At 39.3% G+C, this 26,072-nt stretch overlaps 1 protein-coding gene across 4 annotated transcripts in view; it reads right to left on the reverse strand.

The window, feature by feature from the left end:
• Window positions 1–6,602: 6,602 nt before the first annotated feature.
• Window positions 6,603–26,072, reverse strand: part of LRRC27 (leucine rich repeat containing 27) — a 61,520-nt gene continuing 42,050 nt past the window's right edge. For all 4 annotated transcript variants that reach the window (XM_005305317.3, XM_005305316.3, XM_005305318.3 and 1 more), the window contains 3 exons: window positions 15,018–15,169; window positions 11,687–11,813; window positions 6,603–9,415 (listed from right to left, as the gene is read on the reverse strand). In XM_005305317.3, the coding sequence (XP_005305374.2) occupies window positions 9,275–9,415; window positions 11,687–11,813; window positions 15,018–15,169 (420 nt within the window). In that variant the 3' untranslated portion in view covers window positions 6,603–9,274. The remainder of the gene's footprint in view (window positions 9,416–11,686; window positions 11,814–15,017; window positions 15,170–26,072) is intronic.

The raw sequence follows: 26,072 nt of genomic DNA on the forward strand, positions 1-26,072 counted from the left end.
GACTTCGGGGAAGGGGTTGGGATGGGGGCAGGGAAGGGGCGGGAAGAGGCGGGGCCTCATGGAAGGGGTGGAGTGGGGGTGGGGCTGGGGGCAGCAAGGGGTAAGTATCAGTGATGCGGCCCTCAGGCCAATGCACTAGTCCTCATGCGGCCCTCGTGGTCATTTGAATTTGAGACCCCTGATCTATGATATCAACCGCCCCTGCTTGAGTCTGTGAACCTGGCTTCTGAGCCTCGCTGCCATAGGATCTGTGCAGAAGTACCCGCAGAGTCTGAGTTTAAGCTGTTAAGAAGTACTTCACTGCAGTACTTTGCACTGATCGACAGGAGGCACTGTATGATCACTTGAATTGCTTCAGCAATGTTACATCTCAGTGGGGCAAGAGATATCCAGATGGTATTTCAGTGAGGGCTAGTAAGAAGGTAGCCCTCAAGTCTGTGTCAACTAATGGAAAGTAGGGGAATTTGGCCCTAAGACAAAGCCCAAAATGCATTGGAAAGACTACATATCAAAGTATGTGTGGGAGGAGAGGACCAGATATATGCAACCTGAAAAGGGTAGTCGGCAACTTCCTGTGTGATGTAGAGCCCTGCTCTGAAATGGCTCCCAATATAGGAATGCAGAGAAGGGCACTATGGGCAGACTGGGAAGTGGCAAGGTTATGGCTAATAAGTCTATGCTCAGTATGGATTCCAAAACTCCACAATGACAGGAGGAGAGAGGCAGTGGGCCACTTCTTTCAACCTTCTGTAGGCACTTCAGAATAAAGAATCTCGTTGGCAACAATGTCTGGAGAAAAATTTACTGATAAAGAACCTGGGTTCTATTCCCAGGTTTGCTACTAGCCCGCTAGGTGCTTGGATAAATCATTTCCCCTGTCTGTGCCACAGTTCCCCCTCTGTAAAATGTGGATAATGATACTGAGCTACCAAGTAAAGTGCTGTGAAAAGCATTATATAAGAGTTGGGTAGCATTGTTATTATTTCTAAGAGGAAAGATGGTGAAGTTTGCTCTGAGGGTATGTCTACATTGCAATTAGACACCCATGGCTAACCTGTGCCAGGTGATTCGGGCTTGTGGGGCTCGAGCTAAGGGGTTGTTTAACTGTGGGGTAGATGTTCCGGCTTGGGGTGCAGGCTCCGAGACCCTCCCACTGTGCAGGGTCCTAGAGCCCCAGGCTCCAGCCTGAACCCAAATGGCTACACCGCAGTTAAACAGCCCCTTAAACCCAACCCCTGTGAGCCTGAGTCAGTTGGCATGGCGCAGCTGCCGGTGTCTAATGGCAGTGTAGACATACCCTTAGAGTCATTTCTTCCTTTGCACTTTGACTGGACAAACACCACAGAACAAATAAGACTGGCAACATTATTGGCAAAATCTTATGACTTTAAAAGATATCAGTGTCCTCTAGGTGCACAGATGCAAATTACAGCATATTGGTATTATTGCAGTGTCTATATCTACATGGTCCCTAGCATTTGGCACTATAAAAGCACCTTAGCACATGCGTTTCATCTCTAGCTAATCCATTCCTGGGTTTGCTTTTCTCCAGACTGCAGCTTCTTGAGAGAAATACATAATGTACACTGATAATTCATCATCAGAACAAGCTGTCACTTTAATGATGTATTCATGTGATATATCATCATATATAGTGAAGCATACTGATGTAATCCAAAGCCAGTGCTAGGGAAGGAAAAATGGCGGAGCAGATTTAATAACCTGACCTAAATAGGAGTCAGTTATATTCAGCATCTGGAAAGTTACCTTTGCAGCATCCAACAGTGTAGAAATGTTGGCACATAATGAGAGTAGCTTCTTGTAATATTTCTGGCATTTCATCACCAAATATTCAAACCAGTGCAGATTAATTCTACAGTCCAAAGCAGAAGCAAACAGTTAACTGGACAATAGACTTGAGAATTAGAGGAATAAGTTTTATGTCCAAGTTCATCTTTAGCAGTGTTCCAACTTTAAGCTGTTTAAAATGGACAAACCTAGCAAAATGTTTGTCACGTTGGACATTAAAATGATTATAAAGTTATATATTAAAATTATTAGACAGATATTATTAATAATAATACTTAAGAAAGTATCTTCAAAGTATTCAGCATAAACTTATTCAACTGATCTAAAAAAGGTACTTTGCCAAATATAAGAAAAAGTAGATGCGGGCAAGTATATAGGCTCCTCGGTTGATAGATGTCTAAATAAATGTGGCCTGATGGGAGCTGCAGGTGTCCAGCATCCCTTAAAAATCAGGCTTTTTATTTAGATGCTTAAATATGGATTTTAGAAGCCCAACTTTAGGCACCCACATTTGAAATTTCTGGAATTGACTATGTTTACAAATCTATGTCAGGGAATTCTTGCTGTTGAGGCCTGATCCTGGGAGTTAGGCCACCAGGATTAAAAATGTTGGTCTATGAGTGATATTGAGTATATTTTATTTACTTGACTTTCACATACACCACTGTGCTGTATGTACATTTGGTTTGTGTATTTCAGTCTGCAGTTGCACAGATACACAGGAAAAGACTGCTGGGACCTTCTCCCAACCAGCTATTGAGATCCTAGAAACATTCAAAGGAAAGGTGGTTTATGCGATAATGAAATGGATTAAGCATCATAGTAATCACATTTGTGATCCAAAAAACACAATCAGAGGACAGCCATGAAAATATGCTTATTGTTTATGAGGACATTTCTCTTTCAGCTGTTAAATTAAATATGGACATGAATCACTCCATGTTGTTTCCAGTTCTGGAATCCTGTAGAGATAATTATCACCAAAGTAGTGTACGGCAGTTTAATCCTTGGCCCTTTAAATTCCAGGGATTCAAACAAAATGTCCAGGCTCAATGATGATAATTCCTCTGGATGCATCAAAACCAGCTGTTGCCAAAAGTTCAGATGTCACAGAGGGGAAATCATGCTTCCACAATGTGGGAACACCACATGTCTGTGTGCAAGAGCTCACTGCACAAGCTCTCCAGTTTGTTTTATTAAAGCCTTATTCTTTTCTCATTCACTAGTTTGTTATTTAATGAACCCCAAGACTGTTATATCTTCTACTTCATCTTTCACAGTGAAAGTAGATTAGTCAATTTCATCTTTGTTTCCATTTAGTTTCACTTTCTGCGCTCCTGCACTACACATTCTTCCAATGACTGATTGCAAACAAACCATGTGGGGAACATTTATATCCCAAACAAACCGTGTGATGTACGTTAAATAAGGCCTGGACTATAAACTGAATGTTGAAGAAATAAGAAATCTTAAATAACCAACTACAAAGTTACTGAATGAGGAGAGATCCTGTGTAAAAATAGCATGTGAACATGTAATTAAAGCCTGCATCATAATGCATATGTACAAGGGGACTGAATTAACCTTGCACAGAGAAGCTTAAATCTGGCATTTCCTAACTTTTGAATGTTTTACTTTGCAACCTTAACATTCTTTTAACAGTTTTTCCAGATGTAATTATATTTGTTAAGAGACAGAACAATACCTGAAACGTACACAGAAATTACAGTGGAAATACCACAGGTAAGATTAAATATGGTAAAAAAAGAAGAAGAAGAGAGGTTTAATGAATGGATCAGAGCTTGTTTTACCCACGGTCATAAAAGACCTTGAAAGTGAAAGTGTAGTGTACTCTGGTTCCTTAAGTACTTGTTTATCTGTGTGAGAGGTCAGGGATGCTGGAACAATTTGTATCGTGGGGATGCTGAGAGCCATTGAACCAAACTGTAAACCCTGTATATGATGCAAGCACTTCAAACCCGGGGGTGCGACAGCATCTCTAGTTCCAGCACTTACGTCAGAGGTGCTACTTCTGTTCTACCATATCCCCAGAAATGAGTATTTTTCAATTTGTAGGAATGAATGACAAGGCAAAAATGGTTATTAGTGCACCAAACTGCATCTCTGCTAACCATCATCACTGCCTGAACTGACCACTCTTTGCTGCCAGTACAATGACAGAACATTATTCATTTTTGTGCTAGCACATCTTTCCCACAATCCCCCTTGGAGATTTGGTACTCCTGAAAAGGGAATAAGAGAATATGAATTCACTTCAGCACTTCTGTTTAAGCAGAAAATGTCAGAGAAGATACAAATAGAACCCACACAGTAATAAATAATCTCATTTATATTTGTTCAAAATCAAATGAAAAACACTGCTGAGTCTCTACCTCCCATTAATCAGAGTTATTGATCCAGAAGAGAACTATGCAAGACAAACCTCTCTTTGATAACTTTTAAAGCCCTTTAAGCTGCAAATCACATACACGGCAAGAACGCCTAAAGTCCACCTACACCAGTCCACCTGCAAATGTAAGAAATAAATCATGTGATATTTTGCATGTGTGACCCTGGCTCAGTGCTTCGAAGAAGGGGGAGGAGAAACTACCAAACAGAAGACAAAGCTAGGTTCCCTTCTTAAATGTGCCCTAAAGAGAAGCTTTTTTCCCCCCAATCAGGGCCGGCTCCAGGCACCAGCTGAGCAAGCTGGTGCTTGGGGCGGCAGATTGTTGGAGGCGGCATTCTGCCCAATCCTAGGGCGGCACAGCCGCTTTCCCCCCCCCCTCCCGCTCTGGCCACCCTGTAGGGGGCGGCGGCGCGGAGAACCAGAGCGCCCTGCAGGGCAGTCCTCTTCCTTCCCTCCCCGCCGACCGGAGCGGAGCCCTCGCAGCAGGCGGCAGCGCAGCGGGAGGGGCGCGTGGCAGTGCCCCTGCTGTATCCCTGGCCACCCCCTTCTCTCTCTCTCCCGCCCGCTCCCTTCTCCACCCCACCCCCAGCCGGTCCCCCTGCACCTGCGTGCCAGCCGCACCGCAGATTTTTTTTGTTTTTTTGTTTTTTGTTTTTTTGCTTTGCTATTCTGGCCGCCCCGTTTTTGTTTGTTTGTTTTTTGGTTTTTTTTGCTTGGGGCGGCCAAAAAGCCAGAGCCGGCCCTGCCCCTAATCCAAATTTGTCAATCATTCTAACCCTGTACAATCTACTGGTAATCAATTCTATAGGGTATTATATATTGAAAGAATAATAGAAACATTTGTTTATCCTCACCACACCCTTGTGGTAGATAAGTACAGATATCTCCATTTACATTGAGAAGTGGCTGCAAAGTAACACATAGCAAGTTGGTAACAGAGCCAGAATTAGACTCAGGACTTCCTAACTCCCATGATGGCTTGCATATGCATGTTGCATATGAGCAAGAACTTTTCAAAAGGCAGTTCACCCCCACATTTGTCTTTAATCAAACTCTACACTTTCATAATTCTGTTATTTTCAATTCTATATTTACCTTAAATTTTTCTAAATCTTGAAGAGTACTCATTGAAGTAAGACTTGTCTGAACTATTGATCGCCCTTTACAAATATTGGGATACTTTTAATAAGCTCATACCAGTTTTATTCAGGATCACATTTGGACCTAATCTACACAGTTGGAAGTGTGCTAATAATAAAGTTTCTTTGAAGGCGGTGAGAATTTTGCTTCACTGAGGACTGCAGGACAGGGCTCCGACTGTTCACTTTTTAAAGATTAAGGTCGGTTTCACGTAGAGACTTGCCCAAATAAAGTAGTAAAAGTTTACCTTCACTGCTCAAGGTGCTGACCCTGATTCTTCTCTGTTAATTTAAACAGCAAAAAATAAAGTTGAAAAAAATTGCATTGACCTGGTACTTATTTAGTGTGGAAACCACTTTATGTGGTAACCCTAGTAGCTAGAGGCCAGTTTATAGATTTCAGACAATCAGCCTTGACTTTCCTGTTGATCTTCAGAACCTTGAAAATATATTGAAAGCAATGTGAAAACATAAAGAAGAATATTGACACTATCAAGGACAGAGAAATCCAGAGTGAGCTGCAGAAGGAAAACAACCTTCTGAAGTATCATTGAAAGCAGGATGTTCCACATTCACTGGAAGTCTACTTACAAGACTTGACATTTACATAATTCCTTGGACAACAAAAGTAAGAAACTATAAATTAAACAATGCTGATGTTATCTCACTGAAATTTGATGCAGAGGAAACATAAGGTTCAAGTATCAAGATATTTTATTCTTATGTCCCCTTTTCATAGAATCCAAGCTTTCAAACAAAAGACAAATTCTACTCTCAATTCCACTCATGTCCATTCAAAGCAACTCTATGAACCTGATTTACACTGAATCTACATCAATGCAGCTGACAGTAGATTGAGTGACATTTCTATTAAAAAGATGGACAAACAAGAGGCAAATTTGGCCCATAACGTTGGAGCAAATTAAGACTGTGCAGAGTGGAAAGAGGGCACAAGGAGTTTCCCCCGTTTGCACGTGTGTGTAGGGGCCAGACACAGTGTGGCAGGGGAGTGCTGGTATTGTGCTAGGCGGCAGCCAGTGTCACAACTGGTGCTAGCATCTTCAGAGAAGGCAGGGAAAGGCGGAATGATGGTGGAGCTGTGGCCTTTTCCCATCTTTGCACCCGCTAAAATAGTGACTGGGTGCAGAGGCAAGTGTATGCTGCACTGAGCAAAATAGCTTACAATGCAGATTTTACAACAACGCTAAACAAGCCATTTAAATAATCTGGCCAGACCCAAACTCTTTATACATCTTTACATACTAATGCAATTTATTTAGGCAACATTATTTAGAATTACAGTATGAACGATAAGTGTATTTAGAAGAACAAATTATTTTAATAATATTATTGAATTTAAAAATAACTAGTGCTCAGGTAAAAATAATTTTGTTGACTATATGATCACTTTATATTTAAGTGATTAATATACAAGTGCTTTGTATTTTCTCTTCAATGTTAGCATTTTTAATGGCTAAATGTACATTGCTACACATTTAGTATATATGGAAACAGTGAACAGAATGCTTAAACAACATTTTACAGTGTTAGCAGTCATACAAAAAAATGGGCCAAATTGTAATCTCATTTTCAACAGCGTCAATCCAGAGACATTCCATTGAAACCAATGGAGTTACTTTGGACTGTACACTTGTGTGAGAGCAGAACTTGACTCAGTAGGTATTGAATCATTATTAATCAGTATTTGATTCCAAAATATGAACATGTAAAACTGTATGTATCCAGGAGCAGATTAAGACATGATCAAACTGGGCCACATATTCTGAAGGACCAGCAATACCAGCCACTCCTGGATTCTGTTTGCTAGCCACCCTTTCCTCTCTGTCCTCTCCATCCTCTTCCTCAAAAAAAAATTTCCTCTACAGAACACTCCATAGGTTTGCACCTCACTTTCTGCACAGGAACCCCTCCTCCCCCCAACCGTGAATTCAACTCTTTCCCATCCAGCACAGCTTCCTGCCACCAGAGAGCTGTTTTATGACCCTCATTTTGTGCCCCAGTAGCAGGCCATATTTCAATCAAACTGTAATCAAGACATTTGGAGTTCAGGTAAGTTTTAAATTTACATCATCAAGCTGGAGAAAGGTGAAAAACCCCAGCGAGGCATGGAGTGCAGCAGAAAGACAAATGACTCCAGAAACAAGGAGAGGAGGCTGAGAGGGGAGACTACAAAGATCAGACAGGGAGGGAAGACTTGTATTTCAATATATAAAATGAAATAATAGACATAATGTTCAAAAATTATCCACTGTTTCCTTCTGAGGCTCTCGTGATATTAAAGGGTCATTAGCACCGTTTTAAATACTAAAGACTTTTAGATTTAGGAGACTCCTGGGCATTAGTACAATAAATAATGGGGATTTTGCTTTGAAAAGAAAGGCAAAAGGTCTTCAGACACCATTGCATTACTCCAGTTTTACATCTAGATAACTCCACATATTTCAAAGGAGTAACACTCCTATAAAATTGGTGTCACACTGTGGTGATTCAGGCTCAAGTGTTTTATTTTTACCTTTTCTCTTTCTCTCCTTTGGGAGGCCCCACTTTCTGGCTGCAGCCTGATATTGAAGGGATTAGATTTCAGAGCATGACAGCTCTGAAGGCATTTAGCAGCAGCCTGAGATAATCTGTTACCTGCTTCCCCTTCACCAGCAGGGTGATTCAGACCCTGACAAAGCAAGGCAGCTAATTAGAGGAATTTGCTGGGGTACTACAGATACAACTGCTGGGAGATTGGGGAAGGAATTGATTGATAATACATCCCTTCAAAAGGGCTGACTCTAGCCCTACGCCCTTCTTCCTCACCTCCCTACAGCTGGCTTGTATAGTTGTCCCATGTCATCCCTATCCCAATCACTATCCCACCTATCCCCTACTCTTGCTATGCTCTTGGCTTCCTGCGTAGCTGCTTCCTATTCCTGGCTCCAATGCTTTTAGATGCCTTTCCTCCAGTCCTTTCCTGTCTCCTTTCCACTCATTCAAATTGGGGGTAGGGGAATGTCACTAGCTATAGCAGAATATCCCCAACACTTCTCCTGCTTCCTTCAGTGGTTCCCTTGCCTTGCCAGCATCTGTATCTCCCTCCTGGACTAGAGGGCAGCAGGCAGCACATTCCCTCCAGCTGCAGCTGACTTTTGGAGCTGTCAGCTCCCACTGTCTGTAAACAGGATCCAAGCCCTACATCATAGTGCTGGAGACAGAAAGTGATGCCACCTAGGGGAAAGAAAGTTGAAAATAAAATACTTAAATATTTTATTCATTGAAGAAAAATACACAATTATATTTCTAGTGCCCAGGATCTTCCTGCATTTGAAAAGTATCCTTAGATAGCAGAGCTGCACTTTAACAATTACTAACGTTGTGGCTATGACACCAGAATCCCCTGATGCAACTGCAACCCTAAGATACAGTGCATGGTTGGGGATACATTATTCTTTACATTATTAATTTATATAGCACTGTAGGTGATCATGTTATTTTAAATTAATAAACATACAAATAAAAAATAGTTTCTTGCCCCAAATAATGTACATTGTAAAGGATACATTCTGCAATTCTTACCTAGGCAAAACTTCAACTGAAGCATATTTCAATAGGGGGTTTGTGTGAGTAAAATTGCAGAATGGGATCTTAAGAAGGTCAGAAAGAAACAGTAAAAGAAACACAATATAACATCAAAAACACTTTATAACCATGTAACTATAAATCTACTGAAATTATGTTAGTTGAATGGACAAGATAGAATGATTTATTATCATTCTAATTTAAAAACTTTGTTAAAACACAATCAACAAGAATAGGTAACAAAAGGAGCACTTTTAAAGCCTGCTGAAAAGCAGCTTTCCAATACAGATGTATACTGTAAGACAAATGTTCTTTTAAGAATTTCAGGCAATTAAAATTTCATGGTAGAAAAGATATTATGAGGCTGCATTCTCGGTGAATCGGGAACAGGCTCGCCTGTGAAGGCAGTAAACCGATACTCCTGCTGAAGTTCTTGTTTTACTTGTGCTAGCTCAGCCTGAAGCTTTTCAGCCTACGATAAAAAATAAAATAAAATCACCAGAAAAAGTTTTTTAAAAGTCTAATTTATTATCTGATTAATATTATATAATTAACCAAAGAAGGAACTGCAGAGATTTATTGGGCCAGGTTTTCAGCAGGGTGTCTAAACATCTTCTATTTGTGTGCATGCAAAACTGCCTACACACATCCATGCACCTACACTTCACAGGTAGAACACCTGTGTATACACTTAAAACATGGCTTGTGTGCCAATGTTAAGAGTTTGCAACCACAAAAGTCAAACAAGGATTTGCAGGAGCACACACAGGTTTTTGCATCTGCGAAGGGTGGGTGCAAGTATGTGCAAAGGCAATTTTGCATGCACACAAATAGAGGCTATGACTGAAAATCAGGCTTATGACGATATACATGATGCCTGTTAACAATAAATGTATTTCTAGGTATTCTAATCCTCACACTGATACATACATTTACTCCTTTACCAGTATAAGAAAAAGCAGGATTCATATTCCTACATATATATTAGGCCTGGTCTACACTAACCCCCCAAATCGAACTAAGGTACGCAACTTCAGCTACGTGAATAATGTAGCTGAAGTCGATGTACCTTAGTTCAAACTTACCGCGGTCCAGATGCGGCAGGCAGGCTCCCCCGTCGACTCTGTGTACTCCTCGCGGCGAGCAGGATTACCGGAGTCGACGGGGAGCACTTCTGGGTTCAATTTATCGCGTCCAGACAAGACGTGATAAATCGAACCCAGAAGTTCGATTGCCAGCTGCCAAACCAGCGCGTAAGTATAGACAAGCCTAGTCTTTAAATTGTAGTAAATCCTGAATTTTGGAGGAAATTCATGGTAGATATTATAAATCTTCATAAAGTTTTTCATTCTTTAAAGATAGTACTTCACTTTTCGATAACATTTTCTTCCCTTTTGCTGTTAAGCACATCTTGAATTTTGTAAAGTGTAATGAAATGGATGGTTTTAATATGCCAGTGTAATACATCTATGGGTTTCACAAATTCTTAGACTCTCATCTTGCAAAGAATTATGCACACACTTACTCTACAAAGCTTATAGTGAAGTACATGTGTAAATCTTTGCAGGATTGGGACCTTGGTACTTATTCCAAAATAGACTTTTAAAAAACCTTATAAAAACCTTTAAAAAATTAAACTAAATATTTCTAGAAACTTGGAAAATGAACTATTTGATTTAAATCAACATATAGCAATCCCTTATATAAATGAACAAACAGACAGTCTGGGTTCGCCTAGCCTGCAGTTGCAGAATCGGTCACTGGTTAAAGAATTGATTTGGAATTGCTGGATTTTACTGAATACAGAGAACAAATTTAAAAATACAATAGTCTAAATGAAAAATAGAGGCCTATTTTATCAAGATGCATCTCATTTTGATTTTGGCTAAAATGTGATATTACCTATTACTTTGTTTCATTGTTAGAGAGTAGTGGTAGGAAGAAAAAAAAATCAAAATATTTTTTCTGCCAAGTTGGTCTGTACAACATTTTAAAATGTATAGATTGAAATAAAATTTAATGATGTTGAAACAATGGAATTTCACAACTAAATTGACTTTAATGGGACTGCTGCATACTTATCATTTTTGACAATCAAGCTACTTATTTAGCAAAAAGAACAGGAGTACTTGTGGCACCTTAGAGACTAACAAATTTATTAGAGCATAAGCTTTCGTGCATCTGCATCCGAAGAAGTGGGCTGTAGTCCACGAATGCTTATGCTCTAATAAATTTGTTAGTCTCTAAGGTGCCACAAGTACTCCTGTTCTTTTTGCGGATACAGACTAACACGGCTGCTACTCTGGAACCTACTTATTTAGATGTCTAAATATGGACTTCTAAATCCATATTTTAACTGTAGGTTCCCATTTCTGAAAATTTTGGATTTCACCTTTATATCTACATTACAATCACAGAGCAGCTTGCACAGCACATGGTAGTTCTTACAATATCAAATTTCTACATCACTTGTAGTTGCATTCACCTTTTACCACCTATTATGTCTTCCTTGTTCAAGATTTTAGCTTCGGTCTTAATGAAACTGCAACTTTCTATACACAATCATTGAACTATTCAATAATAATCTTAATGTAAAGTGACCAAAGTCAAATGTGAAATTAGTATTTTTAATACAAAGTGTTTGGTGCCTGAGGCTTTGATAAAATTAATGAAAGATCAAATTAAACCAATGACTGAATTAAGTGGAGGGCACTGTATGTCAAAGGGAAGCTATGATACTTACCGTTTCAAGGTCTTGTTTTGCTCTCTGCATTTCCTCTTGGGGTGTCCCTTTTGACTTTTTTCTTCTTTCTTTCATCATTTGTGTATGTTGTTTGATGCGTTGTTCCAATTCCTTTTCCCTGGAGGCACTGAATAAACAGGATAAAAATAGTTTTCCAGTTCTTTTATATTCATTGAACCTTTCACTTCCAATCTAGTTTTAAACCTTTGCTGCGTATAAACATAATCAAGGGGAACAAAAACAAAAGTTCAGTTCTCTTTGCATTGGTTAATATGGAGTTGTGCGAATGCATTATATTATACTCTTCAATTACATAATCACATACTATTTTATTCCACAGGGCCACAGCTCATTCAGCACACAGGATGGATGGTGCTCTGAGGATGAATCAGGATTATGTAGGCTGTTGTCTGTAGAAGCCCTGTCTCCTTGTTGCAGAAGTTGGAAAGCGTGCAGTGAAAGGCAAGGGACTGCAGGAATAGAAAGGGTGGTTTCATAGTTCAAGCAGCTGAATGCCGCTCTAGAGAAATGAATTTGCCTCTGCCATAGAGTTCCTACGTAATGCTGGTCAAATCACTTAAACCAAAACTTTTTAAAGGTGGCCTATAACTTTGTGTTTGTCATTTTCTGGGTGCCCAGCTTGAGGCCTTGGGGTCTGATTGGCTAAGTGCTGACAGCTGCAACTGAAGTCATTAGGAGCTGTGCTTTGAACGTATAAAGTACTATGAAATGCTAAGTACTCTGAAAATTCAGGCTGTAGGTGCCTCAGATTGGACTCTCAAAATTAGTGGGTATTTTGATTTTAATCTCTCTGTGGCTCAGTTTTCTATCTGTAAAATGGAACTAATAATACCACCTCACCTCACAGTGGTGTTATGAAAACAAATTCATTACGGGTTTGTGAAGCACTGAAATACTATAGTGATGAGCACCGAATAGCAGCCCATGAGGAAATTAATAATTCTATCTTCAGAGCAGGGTTTGAATAGTGTGCAGTAAATAAGACCCAGTAGATTAGTGAGCACTGTCCATTCTGTGCACCAAAAGAGGGAGGGTAATGTGTGTGTGTGGGGGAAGTGTGTGATTATGTAGTTGAAGGCTGTCATGATGCATATGCATAAGAGGGACAATTAAGGTTGCAAAGGCAATCTTAATTCTGCCATTTCCTAATTTTTGAGGGCTTGACTTTGCAATGCAGTTTTTGGTACGTAACTATATATAATTAAAATTAGTTTGAAGAACTTTTAAATAAAGATAAAAGAACTGAAGGCTTTAGAACTCAGAGGACCTTAATGCTATAGGAGGTTAGTTTCATAGCAGACTTAAAAATGACACTGGTTTCATTGTTTTATTGTTTCTTTGTTTTATTATACAGGAGCATTAAAATATATGTGTACGTGGCTCAATCCTCTCCTGGAAGTTAATTATCATTTCATTAGATGCTGCTGCAAGAGAGGGCAGCATAAACTGCCTGAACACAAAGGCCTGAGTGCCCAAGGTAAAGTGGTGAATAATAGGAGAAATTGAATCTTCTTGGAGACTTCCAGTAGTGAGGGAGGGAACTGAGAAGAAACACCCATGTTCCCAAAACATATGTATGTGAAGACGGGCTGTGAAGAAAGTGCAGAAGTAGCTGGCCTGAAAGGCAGAAGTTCAGGGGAGCACTGCTAGGCAGGTCAGAGCAGCAAGCAAATGAAGTTTAATGAAGCATTGCAGGAGGAATGCTAAAGAAACATTGGAAGCTGCTACTGCACTCTGACCAGTCTGAGCAGTTGAGCAATGTACAGCATGCACAGACTGCATTCCAAATCCAAAGTATTGCCCACAACTGCCAAAGAAAGTTGTGACAGACTGAATGTGAGAGGAATATTACAACTCAGTCCCACAGAAGGAAAATACCAGTAATTATTTACAAAGACCTGTCAAAGTTTAGTACCAACAGCATACAATACAAGAATAGGATTTAAATATAATAATTATTGAGTAAACCTATTTGTTGTAGTTTTCCTTACTTTCTCCACTCCTTACACTTGATTGAATGAAAGATGGGCCAGGCTGTAAATGTAGTAACTATAACCATACTCATTACTCCAGGGTTCAGCAGTGTCCTTGTAATTAAGGCTGGTAACAATAGTTCTTGATTTAGGTAAATCTGTAAAGTAGTTTCCCCCTGGAATAGTATCTATCAGTAAGGATGGCAAACTGCACATTAGTCATAATATAGTTGAACATTTCAGGTCAGTTAATCCTCATATTTCACTGCATACCAGAAGCTTACATACTAACTGCTAAATGTACAAACCTGGAGTGTGCCAGCATGCTTTATTTAAAAAAAAATGGATACAAAAAAAATAAAAGTCAATAAAATAAAATCCCCTGAAGTTTTTCCAAAACTGGAACCTGATTTTTTTTTAGATTAAAAAATATGGCTTATTTTTGGGGTTTGTTCTCATTCTCACACTCTTCAATGGCTTGGGGCTGGACTAGAACTAGAAAGTTCTGTTACTCCCATAAGAAGGCTGTGTTTTTAAGAGATTTTCCAGTCTGATTTACAGACCAAAGTAATTCAGATAAGCATGCAAAATTTTGTCCCAGTTGAACCTTTTGAGATTTGGCTATCAATTAGTTGGGATTCTTTCAACCCTGATGACAGACAACAAGGACCACTTACATTCAATTCCTGCCCAGTTCTCTGGCCCACATTCATTGCCTTAACATGTACAAAGATAGGTGCATTAAGCTTGGTCTACACTAGGAACTTATGTCGATATAACCATGTTGCTCAGGGGTGTGGATTTTCCACGACATAGTTATACCAACCTAACCCTCAGTGTAGACAGTGCTATGTTGACAGGAGGCCTTCTCCAGTGATCCTCGCTATCGCATCTTGGGGAGGTGGAGTACCTATGGTGACTGGAGAAGCTCTCCCATTGGCATAGTAGTGTCTTCACTAAGTGCTATAGCAGCACAGCTGCGCCAGTGCAGTTGCGCTGCTGCAGCACTGTAAATGTACACAAGCCCTTAGTACAATATGATTATTATTATGACAACATGCTATTGCAGTTGCACTATACATGAAGGATTCTGAAATGGATGCAGTTCAGATGCAGATCCAGTCGAGAAGAGAGAATAACTGTTCTTTTCATGAACCATTTTTAGCCGTTAAGAACCAGTTTTTATTTTTTTACTAGGCGGGTTTATTTTGTTCTATAAAGGTGAGGGATGTTTCTGTTATGTGGAACAGCAAAGCAATCTATTTATATCTTCACACTAATAAAACAGAAGGATTTTTTAAGAACAAATTTTAAAGTTTCTGGTATTTGTTACTAACCTTGCAGCTTCAGCATCTCTTATAGAATTGACTTTCAACATTCTTCTCACATGTTCACTTTTTTCAGGAGTGCGTTTCTTTAGGTTTTCACATCCTTCTCTTGTGTTGTGATAATTGATGTTATCAGTAGCATATGGTGCACTTTTTGATATCTATAAAAAAGTGCAACATAATATGGGACTGACACATTTTATGGAACAGCATCATCAATTAAAAACTATTTCAGTACTGAGATTAAGCGTCTGTGGAAAGCTTTTTTTTTTTAAATCATGCCTAATGATCACCACTGCAAAATGGATAAGCTTTTTTTGTTGAGTGGTTGGTGATTATTTGAGATACCAGAAATGCAACAAAGTCTTTCCTACAAACAATATGCTTGATAGGAAGGGTTTCTATAAAAATTCTTAGGTTTGATTTAATATTGAGGAGACATTTTCCATATTTTCACTCCTCTTTTAATTTATTATGAAAATTATTCCATTACTACAAGAAGAGGATTATCTACAGTGTTCAGTGCACCAAGAATCAAGACTGTGAGAAGAAAGGTTTGATTTAAACAACATCTCTTATAGATTATTTTGTGTATGATAAGGAAATTAAATAATTGCAGGGGAAATTTTCAAAGGCACAAAAGGCAGTTAGATACCCAACTCCCATTGTAAAGCAATTTCATGATACACCCAAGTCTAGGGTGACCAGATGTCCCAATTTTACCGGGACAGTCCTGATATTTGGGGCTTTTTCTTATTTAGGCTCCTATTGCCCCCCACCCCCGTCCCGATTTTTCACACTTGCTATTTGGTCAGCCTACCCAAGTCCCGGGTGTGCACTGAAAATCTTCCTCTACCCGTGGAGTATACAGTATACATATATCCATAAAGGAAAGCTCTTTCAGTCTCTAAAAATATAGGAAAGTTACTTACCATGTACAGTAACTGTACTTCTTTGAGATGTATTGTCCACATGCAAATTCCACTGCTAGTGCGCAGGTGCCTTATGTGCTAGTGATCTGAGTTATTTTGGCCAGCAGCAGCTATAGGGTGTGCATACACTCTTTATCCTCTATGAGGACATTCAGTTCTTCTCACTGTAGCATCTCTTATAATAGGACTCCAAGGAAGAGGGGATGGAAGGGCAGGTTGCGGAACGTGCATATGGAGAACATATCTCAAAGAACTACAGTTACTGCACACAGTAAGGCCATATTTACACTAGCACTTATGTCGGCAAAACTTTTGTCGCTCAGGGGTGTGAAAAAAACACAATGACCAACACATGATGGCAGCCATTTTCATTGATCTGGCAGCCATTTCTGCTGTACCAGTACTGCTTGGAGGCTCATTCTGGCTATGAGCTGGCCCTAATTAACAAGTGACATGAAGTCCTCATAATTGTTGTGGGAAAAGTTGTTGACAAAGGAAAGCTGCCTTTTATGTATGCAAAAGTCATATCCAGCTAATATGGCCTGATAACTGGCTACACAGAATTGTACGTTTGCTGAGGAGTAGGCTTTCCAGCCAAATAAATCTGGTCTCTTTAGCTCTTTTTCCTGTGGTGTGGATCTGAATTGTTTTGCCTATTCATTTGCTACTGTGACTACAAAGGAGGATGGGATAGGATGCGTGTAAAAGAATTTTTCACCCATAGAAGGCACTTGATATTTCTTGTCTGGATGCCTGTGGGAGGTAGGTGGTGCCAAAGCAGGTGTCTGCCACAAAGTTCTGGTTGGATGTATAATGTCCTCGTTAACTGGGAGGGCCATCTTCCCTACTGCAGAGCCTTAAAATATGTCTACCAGTTTATATGTCTGTTCTTCCACTGCCTCAACAGGGATTTGGAGGATCTTGGCCAGCCTTTTAATGGGTCTTGGAAACCCTTATAGTTGTTCATTTGTGAGGCCAGTATCTCCTCCTCTACCTGTGGTTGTGCAGATACTGGAAAAGGGTGGTGGGGTATCTGAATGTGCGGTGCTCTGGAGGTGGCCGCCTTCTGGTGGCATGGTTGCTCTCTGGGGTTGAAGTTGCTCTGAGCTGACTAGGGTCCCCAGCAAGGCCACATGGGCTTTGGTGGGTAAGACCCTGGTGGCGAGGGGATAAGGAACCATGAGCCTGGATTCTGTGGGTCCCAAAATCTTTCCTGTGAAGTGTGTCTGGATCCTCTATAAGAGGGCAACAGTCTGGGTAAATATGTTGTGGGGTGGAATTTCTCATCCCCCAGTTCTGAAGATGAATCTGGGGAGAATGCATAGCTCGGATCCAGGGTGCAATTTCTCATCCCCCAGTTCTGAAGATGAATCTGAGGAGAATGCATAGCTCGGATCCATGATGGTGCTGTGGCCTTCAGAGTATTAGGGACTGATGGTGCCACACTACTAGATAGAGTCGGGGCTGACTGTAGTGCAGAAGTCAACAGCAGGGAAGATTGTGGTTTTTGGTGAATCTGCAGGTCCATTGATGCCAAGCATGGCAGTGTGGATGGCTGCATGAGAACCAGGTTTTGTCAAGGTGGTGTAGGAATCTCTGCAACAGTGACAGTGCATTGTCCTGACTGGCTTGGTTCCAGAAGAGTTGGTGCGGGGCCATTGAGGTAGACTGTGTTGGGGTTAGTGCCATTCTTTTTCCCAAGGTTCCATTTTCAAGTACCAGATGCTTTGGTGCTGTATGGTTGGAACAGGCTCAAGGCTGAGCTTCAGTGGGAACCATTCTGAACAGCGAAATCTCAATGTTCAGTGCTATAGGGAGGTTTTCCTATTAGAGGACACCTTGGTAGGTGACCTGCCCCTTGGACTTCTAGCTCCCTGTGATCTATCTGGGGATTATGCCATCACCGTAGTCACAATTTGAGTCAGAGCTCTTGAAGGCAAAGAGCCCACACTCTGATTCAAGAGGTCCCTGTACATGGGGGTCTAGTGAGCCCAGTTCAGAAGCAGATCTCATTGACTTCGTCATTAGAAAGACCTGAAGGTGGGCCGCTCTGTCCTTTCTAGCTCAGTAGCTGAAGGACTTGCAAATCACACATTTACTGGGAATGTGCGATTCTCCCAGACAACAGAGGCACTTTGAGTTTCTGTCTGTATCTGGGATGCTCCCTTACATGAGAAGCAATGTTTAAACCCAGACAAACCAGATGGTGCTTTACTGAATGGGTAAATTCTCACAACTAAAGGTTTCAAAAGACAACCAAACTACTAAAAACTACTAAAAAGACTAACTATACTATAAAACTAACTGTAAAACTATTAGCTAAAGCTATAAGGAGGGGATAGGCTCCATCTTTAACCCATGAGGCAGGAAGAGGAACTGAATGGTAGTTGGCATGCCTTGTCCTTCTATGCCCTTGCAGAGGAGCATGAAGACTGAAGAGCACATGTACACACTAAGGGTACTGCTGGTCAAAAAGCCTCCTACCACTAATGCACAAGGTGACTGTGCACCATCAGTGAAATGTGCATCTGGACAGTTACTCAAAGGAGAAAGTAAGATTATTTCTTCCTTAGATTTGACCTGTATTAAATATAAATATTAATTTTCCACTTAAAGTTAATCCAGGCTATAGATAAACCTCGTAAAGCAAATCGTGAACAGAACTTTTTTTTTTTAATCTTAATCTGTTCATAAAGAGAGAAGCAAATCCTGGCTCCACTTAAGTCAAGGACAAAACCCCCACTGACTTCAGTCAGACCAGAATTTCACCCCTTATTCTCTTAACATCACTGACAATATACAAACATTTTTCAAATATTGCTTCTTTTTGAAAAACCGTGTGTGAATTTAAGATTTATGAAGGTGGTATCTTGCCTCAATAGGAGACTGATGTACTCTTTGGATTCATAACAGGTACAAAACAAGCAGTTGTAGTACAAGCCGTCTCACACAACAGTCATATTCCTCAAATCATGATTTGAAGTGTTCGTATTTTACTAAGGAAGAATCCCTTCTCCTCTATTTTAGACAAATGATACTCAGGCAGAGGCTCAAGAGCTGCAAGTGGCTCTTGAATGTGTCTCCTGCAGTTCTTTGCAGTACATGATATTAAAACACTGTGAACTAGTTATTAACCAATCAGGATACTATGTTATTAATCAATTGTAGTTGATAAAATAATAATACCTGGTTAGTCATTTTGCTGTGAGAATAATATATATAGATATAAAGAGATAGATGTATATAAAAATAGTAAATGAAACTATGAATTCACACTACTGTGGCTCTTTTGGATAATGTTGATTGCTAATTGGACTCCTGAACCACTGAGGTCTGAGTATCACTGTTTTAGAGGTTCAGGGTGAAATTCTGGTCCCACTGAAGTCAATAGGAACTTTTGCCATTAACTTAAATGGGGCCAAACTCCTCTTGACTTCAGTGGGACCCAGATTGTTGAGAAACTGTTAAGAGCTTACATCTCCTATAACAGTTAATCCCAGATAGGTAGTAATGTTAGTACATGTTCCTCATGTAAAATCCTCTCCAGAGAAAAATACACGCTACTTCTGGAATATGCAAGTTGCCCAAAGAGAGTGTTTGTTGGCTGCACAGAAAGTGTAGAAGGCAAAAGTTCTGCCTACTCAAAAAAAGTAAGAAAAAAAAATTGTCTCAAGGTGTTGTAGAGAGCAGAGCTCATATAAATGAGCTTCCAGCCTCCCTTGCACTGCAGCTCTTTGTCTTTGGTTCAGCCTTCTGTCTGCTGGGGCCACACAGCTTGTGGGACCTTCTGCCGCCAAATGACTGGAGTAAAAACATGACATGGGAGGTGACAGGGAGAGTACTTGGTTACTGTTATGTGGAAATCGGGAGAGTTGCATGGGAAATGATGTCTCTCCCACTGGAGCTGGATATGCCTCTGAGCATTGACTTCCTTCCTGATGTCTATGGGAGCACGCCAGCCCCCGCTTTCCCTGCCTCAACTGACTGTATTACTCATTGAGCTAGGAAAGAATTTGCCCCTGCATTAGGGTACCAGAGAATGCACTGAGCATGGTCAGTGAGTCCTCCAAAGTTATTTGCATTATCCCGACTGGCATATAGGAAAAGGCTGGTTTGGGTGGTTGCATAATGTAAAAACTGGCATTACAAAATCTTCCAAGAGAGAAATAACCACTAGAGAGAGTACAGTGTCAGAGGCACACATGGGTCAGCATCTAGAAGCTATTTTGGACTAGTTAGAGAGCCTTTACTCATATCTATGAATATCTGTATGACACAATGACTTAGAGAATAACCTTCAAATATGACATTAGCTTATGCTTTTAAAAAAGTCCTTGCCCCTTATAAAGCAAACAGATAATATAAAATAAATCTCCATCAGCTTGTGAGTAATTGCCTTAAAGAACAAAAACAGTGACATTCGGAGTGAAGGTCTGAGATAAAACCAGATTTATTGCAAACATATCTGCCGATGAAGGCCTCTCAGATCATCCAGGTTGTTTCTTTATTTTCATAAAAACGTGTTGTGCAATAAACTTGGTCTGAGCACATTGCAACATAGGAATAGAAAATAGCTCCAATTTTAAAAGGTTCTTTTGCATTTTCCAAAGAAAGCAGTTTCTCTATTTTAATAATAGGCATTCTGACAAGGACTAAGTGCTTTAATAACAGAAAAATAAAGTGGGAAATGTTAAACAATCTTTTTGTTGTAAAACTGAAAGGCTGATAAACATTTTATACATATAGTATAAACACATCTGTTTTTGTATTATACATGTAGGTTTTGACTTGGCTAGATTACAAACATAAATTTAGAAAACTAGTAAGCCATCCTTTAATACTATATTTCCAGAAAAGGTTCACTGCAGCTACATAATGACTCTGCTCATCCATTTCGCTAAGCTTACTGTGGCTAAAATCATGGCACTGTACTTGAAATTTAATATAGCTTAAGCATAGATTTTTCTTTTTCTAAAATTAAGGGTTGGGTTCTGCATCTTGCACTTTTACATTTTTGTTGCATTTAGTTAAGCCATCGCATTTACAGATAAAAACCATTAGAAAGTCCAAACTTTAAAAACTGGAAGTACCAACTTTAACTCTGCCACTGTAACCCTACCCACACTATAACCTGGGCCAGGAGACCTTTGCTAATGGGCAGAGGAAAGTTAAGTCTGTCCAACAGAAGGCTACCTAGTGTCTGATGATATAGCTCATTCCTCCCCCTTCACTCCCCGCCACCCCACACTCTTTCAGTCTATATCGATGAAAGGACAGTCTCTGCTATATATCTGGTATCAGAGTAACAGCCGTGTTAGTCTGTATCCGCAAAAAGAAGAACAGGAGTACTTGTGGCGTATGTCCCTGTGACTCAACCCTTGTAATGAAGAGAGCACCCAAATCTGTGAGGAAACAGTAAACAGTTGATTGCTGATGGCCAAATACCTGCTGCTAAGGCAAGATACAGAACCCAGCCCAACTATGCAGATGAGCAGGAGGTGCATGTGATGCATCTCAACCGTCTTACGTTTTTTTCACATGAAATGGTAACTGACCTGAAGGATGAGAGAGGCAGAAGGAATCTGGTGGTTGCATTGCTAGTGGTGCAAAGATGCTGCCAAGCAAGGTCTCTGTGCTTACTGACTCCTGCTCCCCTCCCCTTTCCAAGGTAGAAGTAAACCTACATATATATTAGTATTCCAGTCATTAGATGTACAGTGGACTACAGCTGTGTGAATAACCAATTTCTTGGTTTGCTGGCAATTCTGAAAAAAAAGTTGCAACCAACATTTTTCAAAATTTTCAGCAAATCAAAAATTCAAATTTGTTTTTGGTTTGTATCAAACAAAATGTTTTAACAAAATCAAAACATTTGAATTTGACCACTTCTAAACTTCGGATCTTTTAGGTAAAATTATAGGAAATTTCAAAACCAAGTCACTTCAAAATGAAAAATCAAAATGGTTCATTTCAAATTTATCAAAATGTTTTGATTTTTTCTGTTTTGTTTTTTCCCCCTGACTGAAACAATTTGGTGAAACCAACTTGAATTGGGGAAATGTTGCTGAATTTGCATTTTTTCCTGAAAAAGATTCAGACTAAAAATTTCACTGAGCTCTAGAGCAGACAGACTAAAGTTGGATTTTTTAGAATGCATTAGGTGGTTTGGATTTTTTTAAACTCTTGGAAAGACTATGAATCACATAAGTAGTGAATTTTCAATATATTGAAATGAATTTTTTTGGACTTCCTAGCCCGTAGTGGTATGGGTGATGCAATTCTGGACTATATGGACTGTTTTATTATGGAGAAATTTCTTAAAACATTCTTACCATAATTAAAATAATTTAGAGCCATAGTATAGTCCAGCACGTTTTGAAACCAGGTTAGTAAAAAACAGTTCAGAATGCCTAGAGTATGGTGTATAGTTCCTAAGTTTTTAGTATATGTTATTGATGTTTTAAAAATCTATTACATTTCATTAATATTATTTTAAAGGGCTGAATATTTTGTATATTTTCAACTTTAATGCTAGCTTCAAGTTTTCTATTTGAGTATTCTTTTAATTTTTACTAAAGTTGAAAAAGTATTTGCTTATACTCATATTAGTCAAGAAGAGTGAAATAAATTTTTGCTTGTAACTTCAGTACAACTTGTATTTAGTTAGTGGTGCTCATAAGAATGCCATACGTGCATTCGAGAGAGAGAGAGTTCATAAGAGTTACAAGCACCTCTGACTGTACTAGTAGAATTTACAACTATCAGAAAGCTGCAAAAATGTAGGCTATGTCTACACTACAGCTTATGTTGGCATAATTTATGTCACTCGCCCACGGACATAAGCTTTCTCCCACCAGTTTAGAGCAGCTACATTAAAGAGTTTACAGCTGCACTGATGCAGTTGCACTGCTGCAAACTCTTTAGCATAGCCATGCCCTTAGTTCTCGGCAGCAGAATTGTACCTGAGACCTCAAAGAAGTTATAAATTTCACCAGCATAACCAGTAGAGCTTGTTACTGCCATGGTCCCATTTTCAGATTCACTAAAAGTTAAAAGCTGCATAAACCCAATCCAGGGGACTCGTGGAAATTACAAGTAGAGCTGGTCAAAAAGTTGTCATTTTTCATTGAAAAAAGTTGAATTGACAAATGACATTTCATCAAAATGAAAATGATTTGTGGAAATGTTCAGTTTTTATGAAGATTTCTCAGTTCCAGGATGGAATGTCTGATAAGGGTGAGACACACACATGTACACAGAGCCCTGCCCCACCCCAGGATAGCTAATAGCATGGCAGTCATGGCACTCAATTGGGATGTGAAAGGCCCAGGTTCAAATCCCTGCTCCAAATCATAAAGAGTAGGGATTGGTATCTGTCTCTCTCTCTCTCTGGAAAAAAATTTAAAATCTCGTTTTCATTCCACAACACAATTATAACAAATTTTGAAATCTTAAATCTTTTGTTAAATGAAATTTGTTTTCCAGCCACCCATACTTCCATGCTTTGCTGGCATTATGCTCATGAAGCTTATGACTTTCCAGCAAAGCTCAGAGTTTAAAAAAAAACCATAAACATATTTCACATGTTGAGAACTAGAGATGGTCAAGTTATTTGTTCTGATCAGTTTATTTGGTGATTTTGGCTTACTTTCTGTTCATCAATTGTCTGTTAACAGATTATTATGCATTTACTAATCATCTGACAATTTGTCAGTTTTTTGCTATTCGTGACTGACCCCCTTATGATTCTTACAAGACTTGGCCTGTGGTCCTTGCAAAAGCTCATACTTACGGATCCTGTAAACTTCCTTAGCAAGCAAACATCACTTAAGTTATATATTTAGGATGTAGGGCAAATACTTTACATTAACAACATTGTATGCTTTTTCTTATTGTTAAATTTTACAAAGTTTTCATTTTTTGGTTAATCCAAGTGTTTTCTTATGGGAAAAGGGATGAACCATCAACTAAATCAGTCTTTAGCTAGAATAATTTGAAAGTAAATAAATTCCCATGGTCACTTAAATTGGTCCTCATGCCATGTATAACAGCATTCACTGGTTCATTAGGGGAGAGAAAAAGTTTCATTAGAGAGTCTGCACTCTCTTGTGGTTCTCCCCAAAAGGCTTTAGTATGTTTGGTAAAAATCAGTTTCTACACAATGGCCAGCTTTCTGTTGAACAGATCCGTAAGGTATAATGGAAACATATTTCACAGACTTCCACAAACAAATATGTACATGCACAGGCTGATAAATAAACACATGAAACAATCTTAAAAGCTGATCAACATAGCAAGAAATGACTATGTGGTTATTTGAGGACTTCACTTGAATTTGGGCAGACTGCAATTATTAAACCTTTATTTGTTCATTACTTAGCAAGCAATAATCTCTGCAATATGCAAGAAATGTGAAACCTCTTTCCACCCTACCTGCAAAACCAGGATAGGATAGAATAAGGACATACAGTTCATATGTGACAAAGTAAAAGACAAACAGTTTAAAAATGAGTATGAAAGGGTTCTCCACCCAACCTTTTATATGCTTTGAATTTTGCTAGATATTGCTAATATAATCTATTTACTCTGTCACTCAGTAACAAGGGAGTTTAGCAACCTCATCACTATGGAATACATATATGATACTACAGTGCCCTCTTGTGCTTCATATATACATTCAACAATGCCTAAACAGAGGCTTTAAAATATACAGTATTAAATACAGTATTTACTTACAAATGACATAGAAAAATGTGGAATTCAAGAACTGTGCTCTCAGACTGAACACATTCTCTTTTTTGTATTCATAAAACTTGGAAACATGGGCAAGCAAAACAGGGGCCCTCCTTGGCAAGTAAAGATACTGTCCTATTATCACATCGTCAGATTTATTACTATCACACATGATCCGCCTAATTCTCAACTATTTTAACGAAAGCTACACATTCTAAAAAATACCTTAGTCAGGTTAACTAAAACAGAGACATTCCTACACAGAGAAAGCATGCTGCAACTACTCTCAGAGGGATAATATAAACAACATGGGTGAAATCCAGATATTCCTTATCATTTTTTAAATAGGAAAATACATATTGCTAAATAACAGGTGTGTATGCACTTTACAATTTGAGTCCCTATTACTCACAGCAGCAAGAAAAATTACTTCTGACGCATTCTGCTCATGCTGATGCTGCCACTTTGGAATTACTCTTGCTGCTGAAAACCCTAGAGCCTTGGCGTGAAATCCTGGCCCTGCTGAAGTCAGGGGGAGTTTATCCATAGACTTCAATGGAGCCAGGATTTGATCCTTGGTATTGATTATCCCGCCTGTAAATAAGTCTCCTGTGGCAAGCAGTTGTGTTTGCTGTGCTTCCCAACCTCCCCTATGGAATGGGAGTCATACTGTAAATCTACTGCTGCAATGTGAGCAGTTTTGGTGCTGGAGTTGTTGTTTTTTTAAATTGGCAAAATAATTTGGCCGTACCTACTTCCACAAGTATCAGATTTGTCACATAATTGTTTTCAACCAGTCACAGAGCCAGGAATTTTCACTTATTTGTAAAATTGCTTCAAGTTCCTTTATACATTTCAAGTGTTACTTTTACTTTCCATTTCCGAAACCAAAAGCTATTAATAAGGGTCTGAGATCTGTTCAGCCTCTCTGAGATGGTAATACTTTTCCTTACAAGTTAAACTGCAATCAGCAGAGAGTAGAGGCAGGGAATACTGCCCAATTCCAATGTTGTCCTTGTATTATTTTATTTGATGAAGAACATCATGCTATGTTATCAGTTTAATGATAGCAGACTTTCCTGGTATCACTGACACATTTGGCATCATAACTTGGCTTATTTTCAGAAGTATCAGTTTGCACAAGTGAATAATTTAAAGACATACAGAATAGGGGATAATGTTTCAAATAACCACCCCCCCAACATATATACTATACATTTAACAATTATTAATTGTTATTATTTTATTATTTATTTATTATTTTAGTGCCTTGAGGTTGGGGCCTTATTGTGTTAAGCACTGTACAAACACATAATAAAGGACAGTCTTTGCCCCCAAGAACTTATAATCTAAATAGACATGACCAAGGATGTAAGGTGAAACAGAGGCACAGAGAAAT

This window comes from Chrysemys picta, chromosome 7 (genome assembly GCF_011386835.1).
Source record: "Chrysemys picta bellii isolate R12L10 chromosome 7, ASM1138683v2, whole genome shotgun sequence".
Lineage (NCBI taxonomy): Eukaryota > Metazoa > Chordata > Testudines > Emydidae > Chrysemys > Chrysemys picta.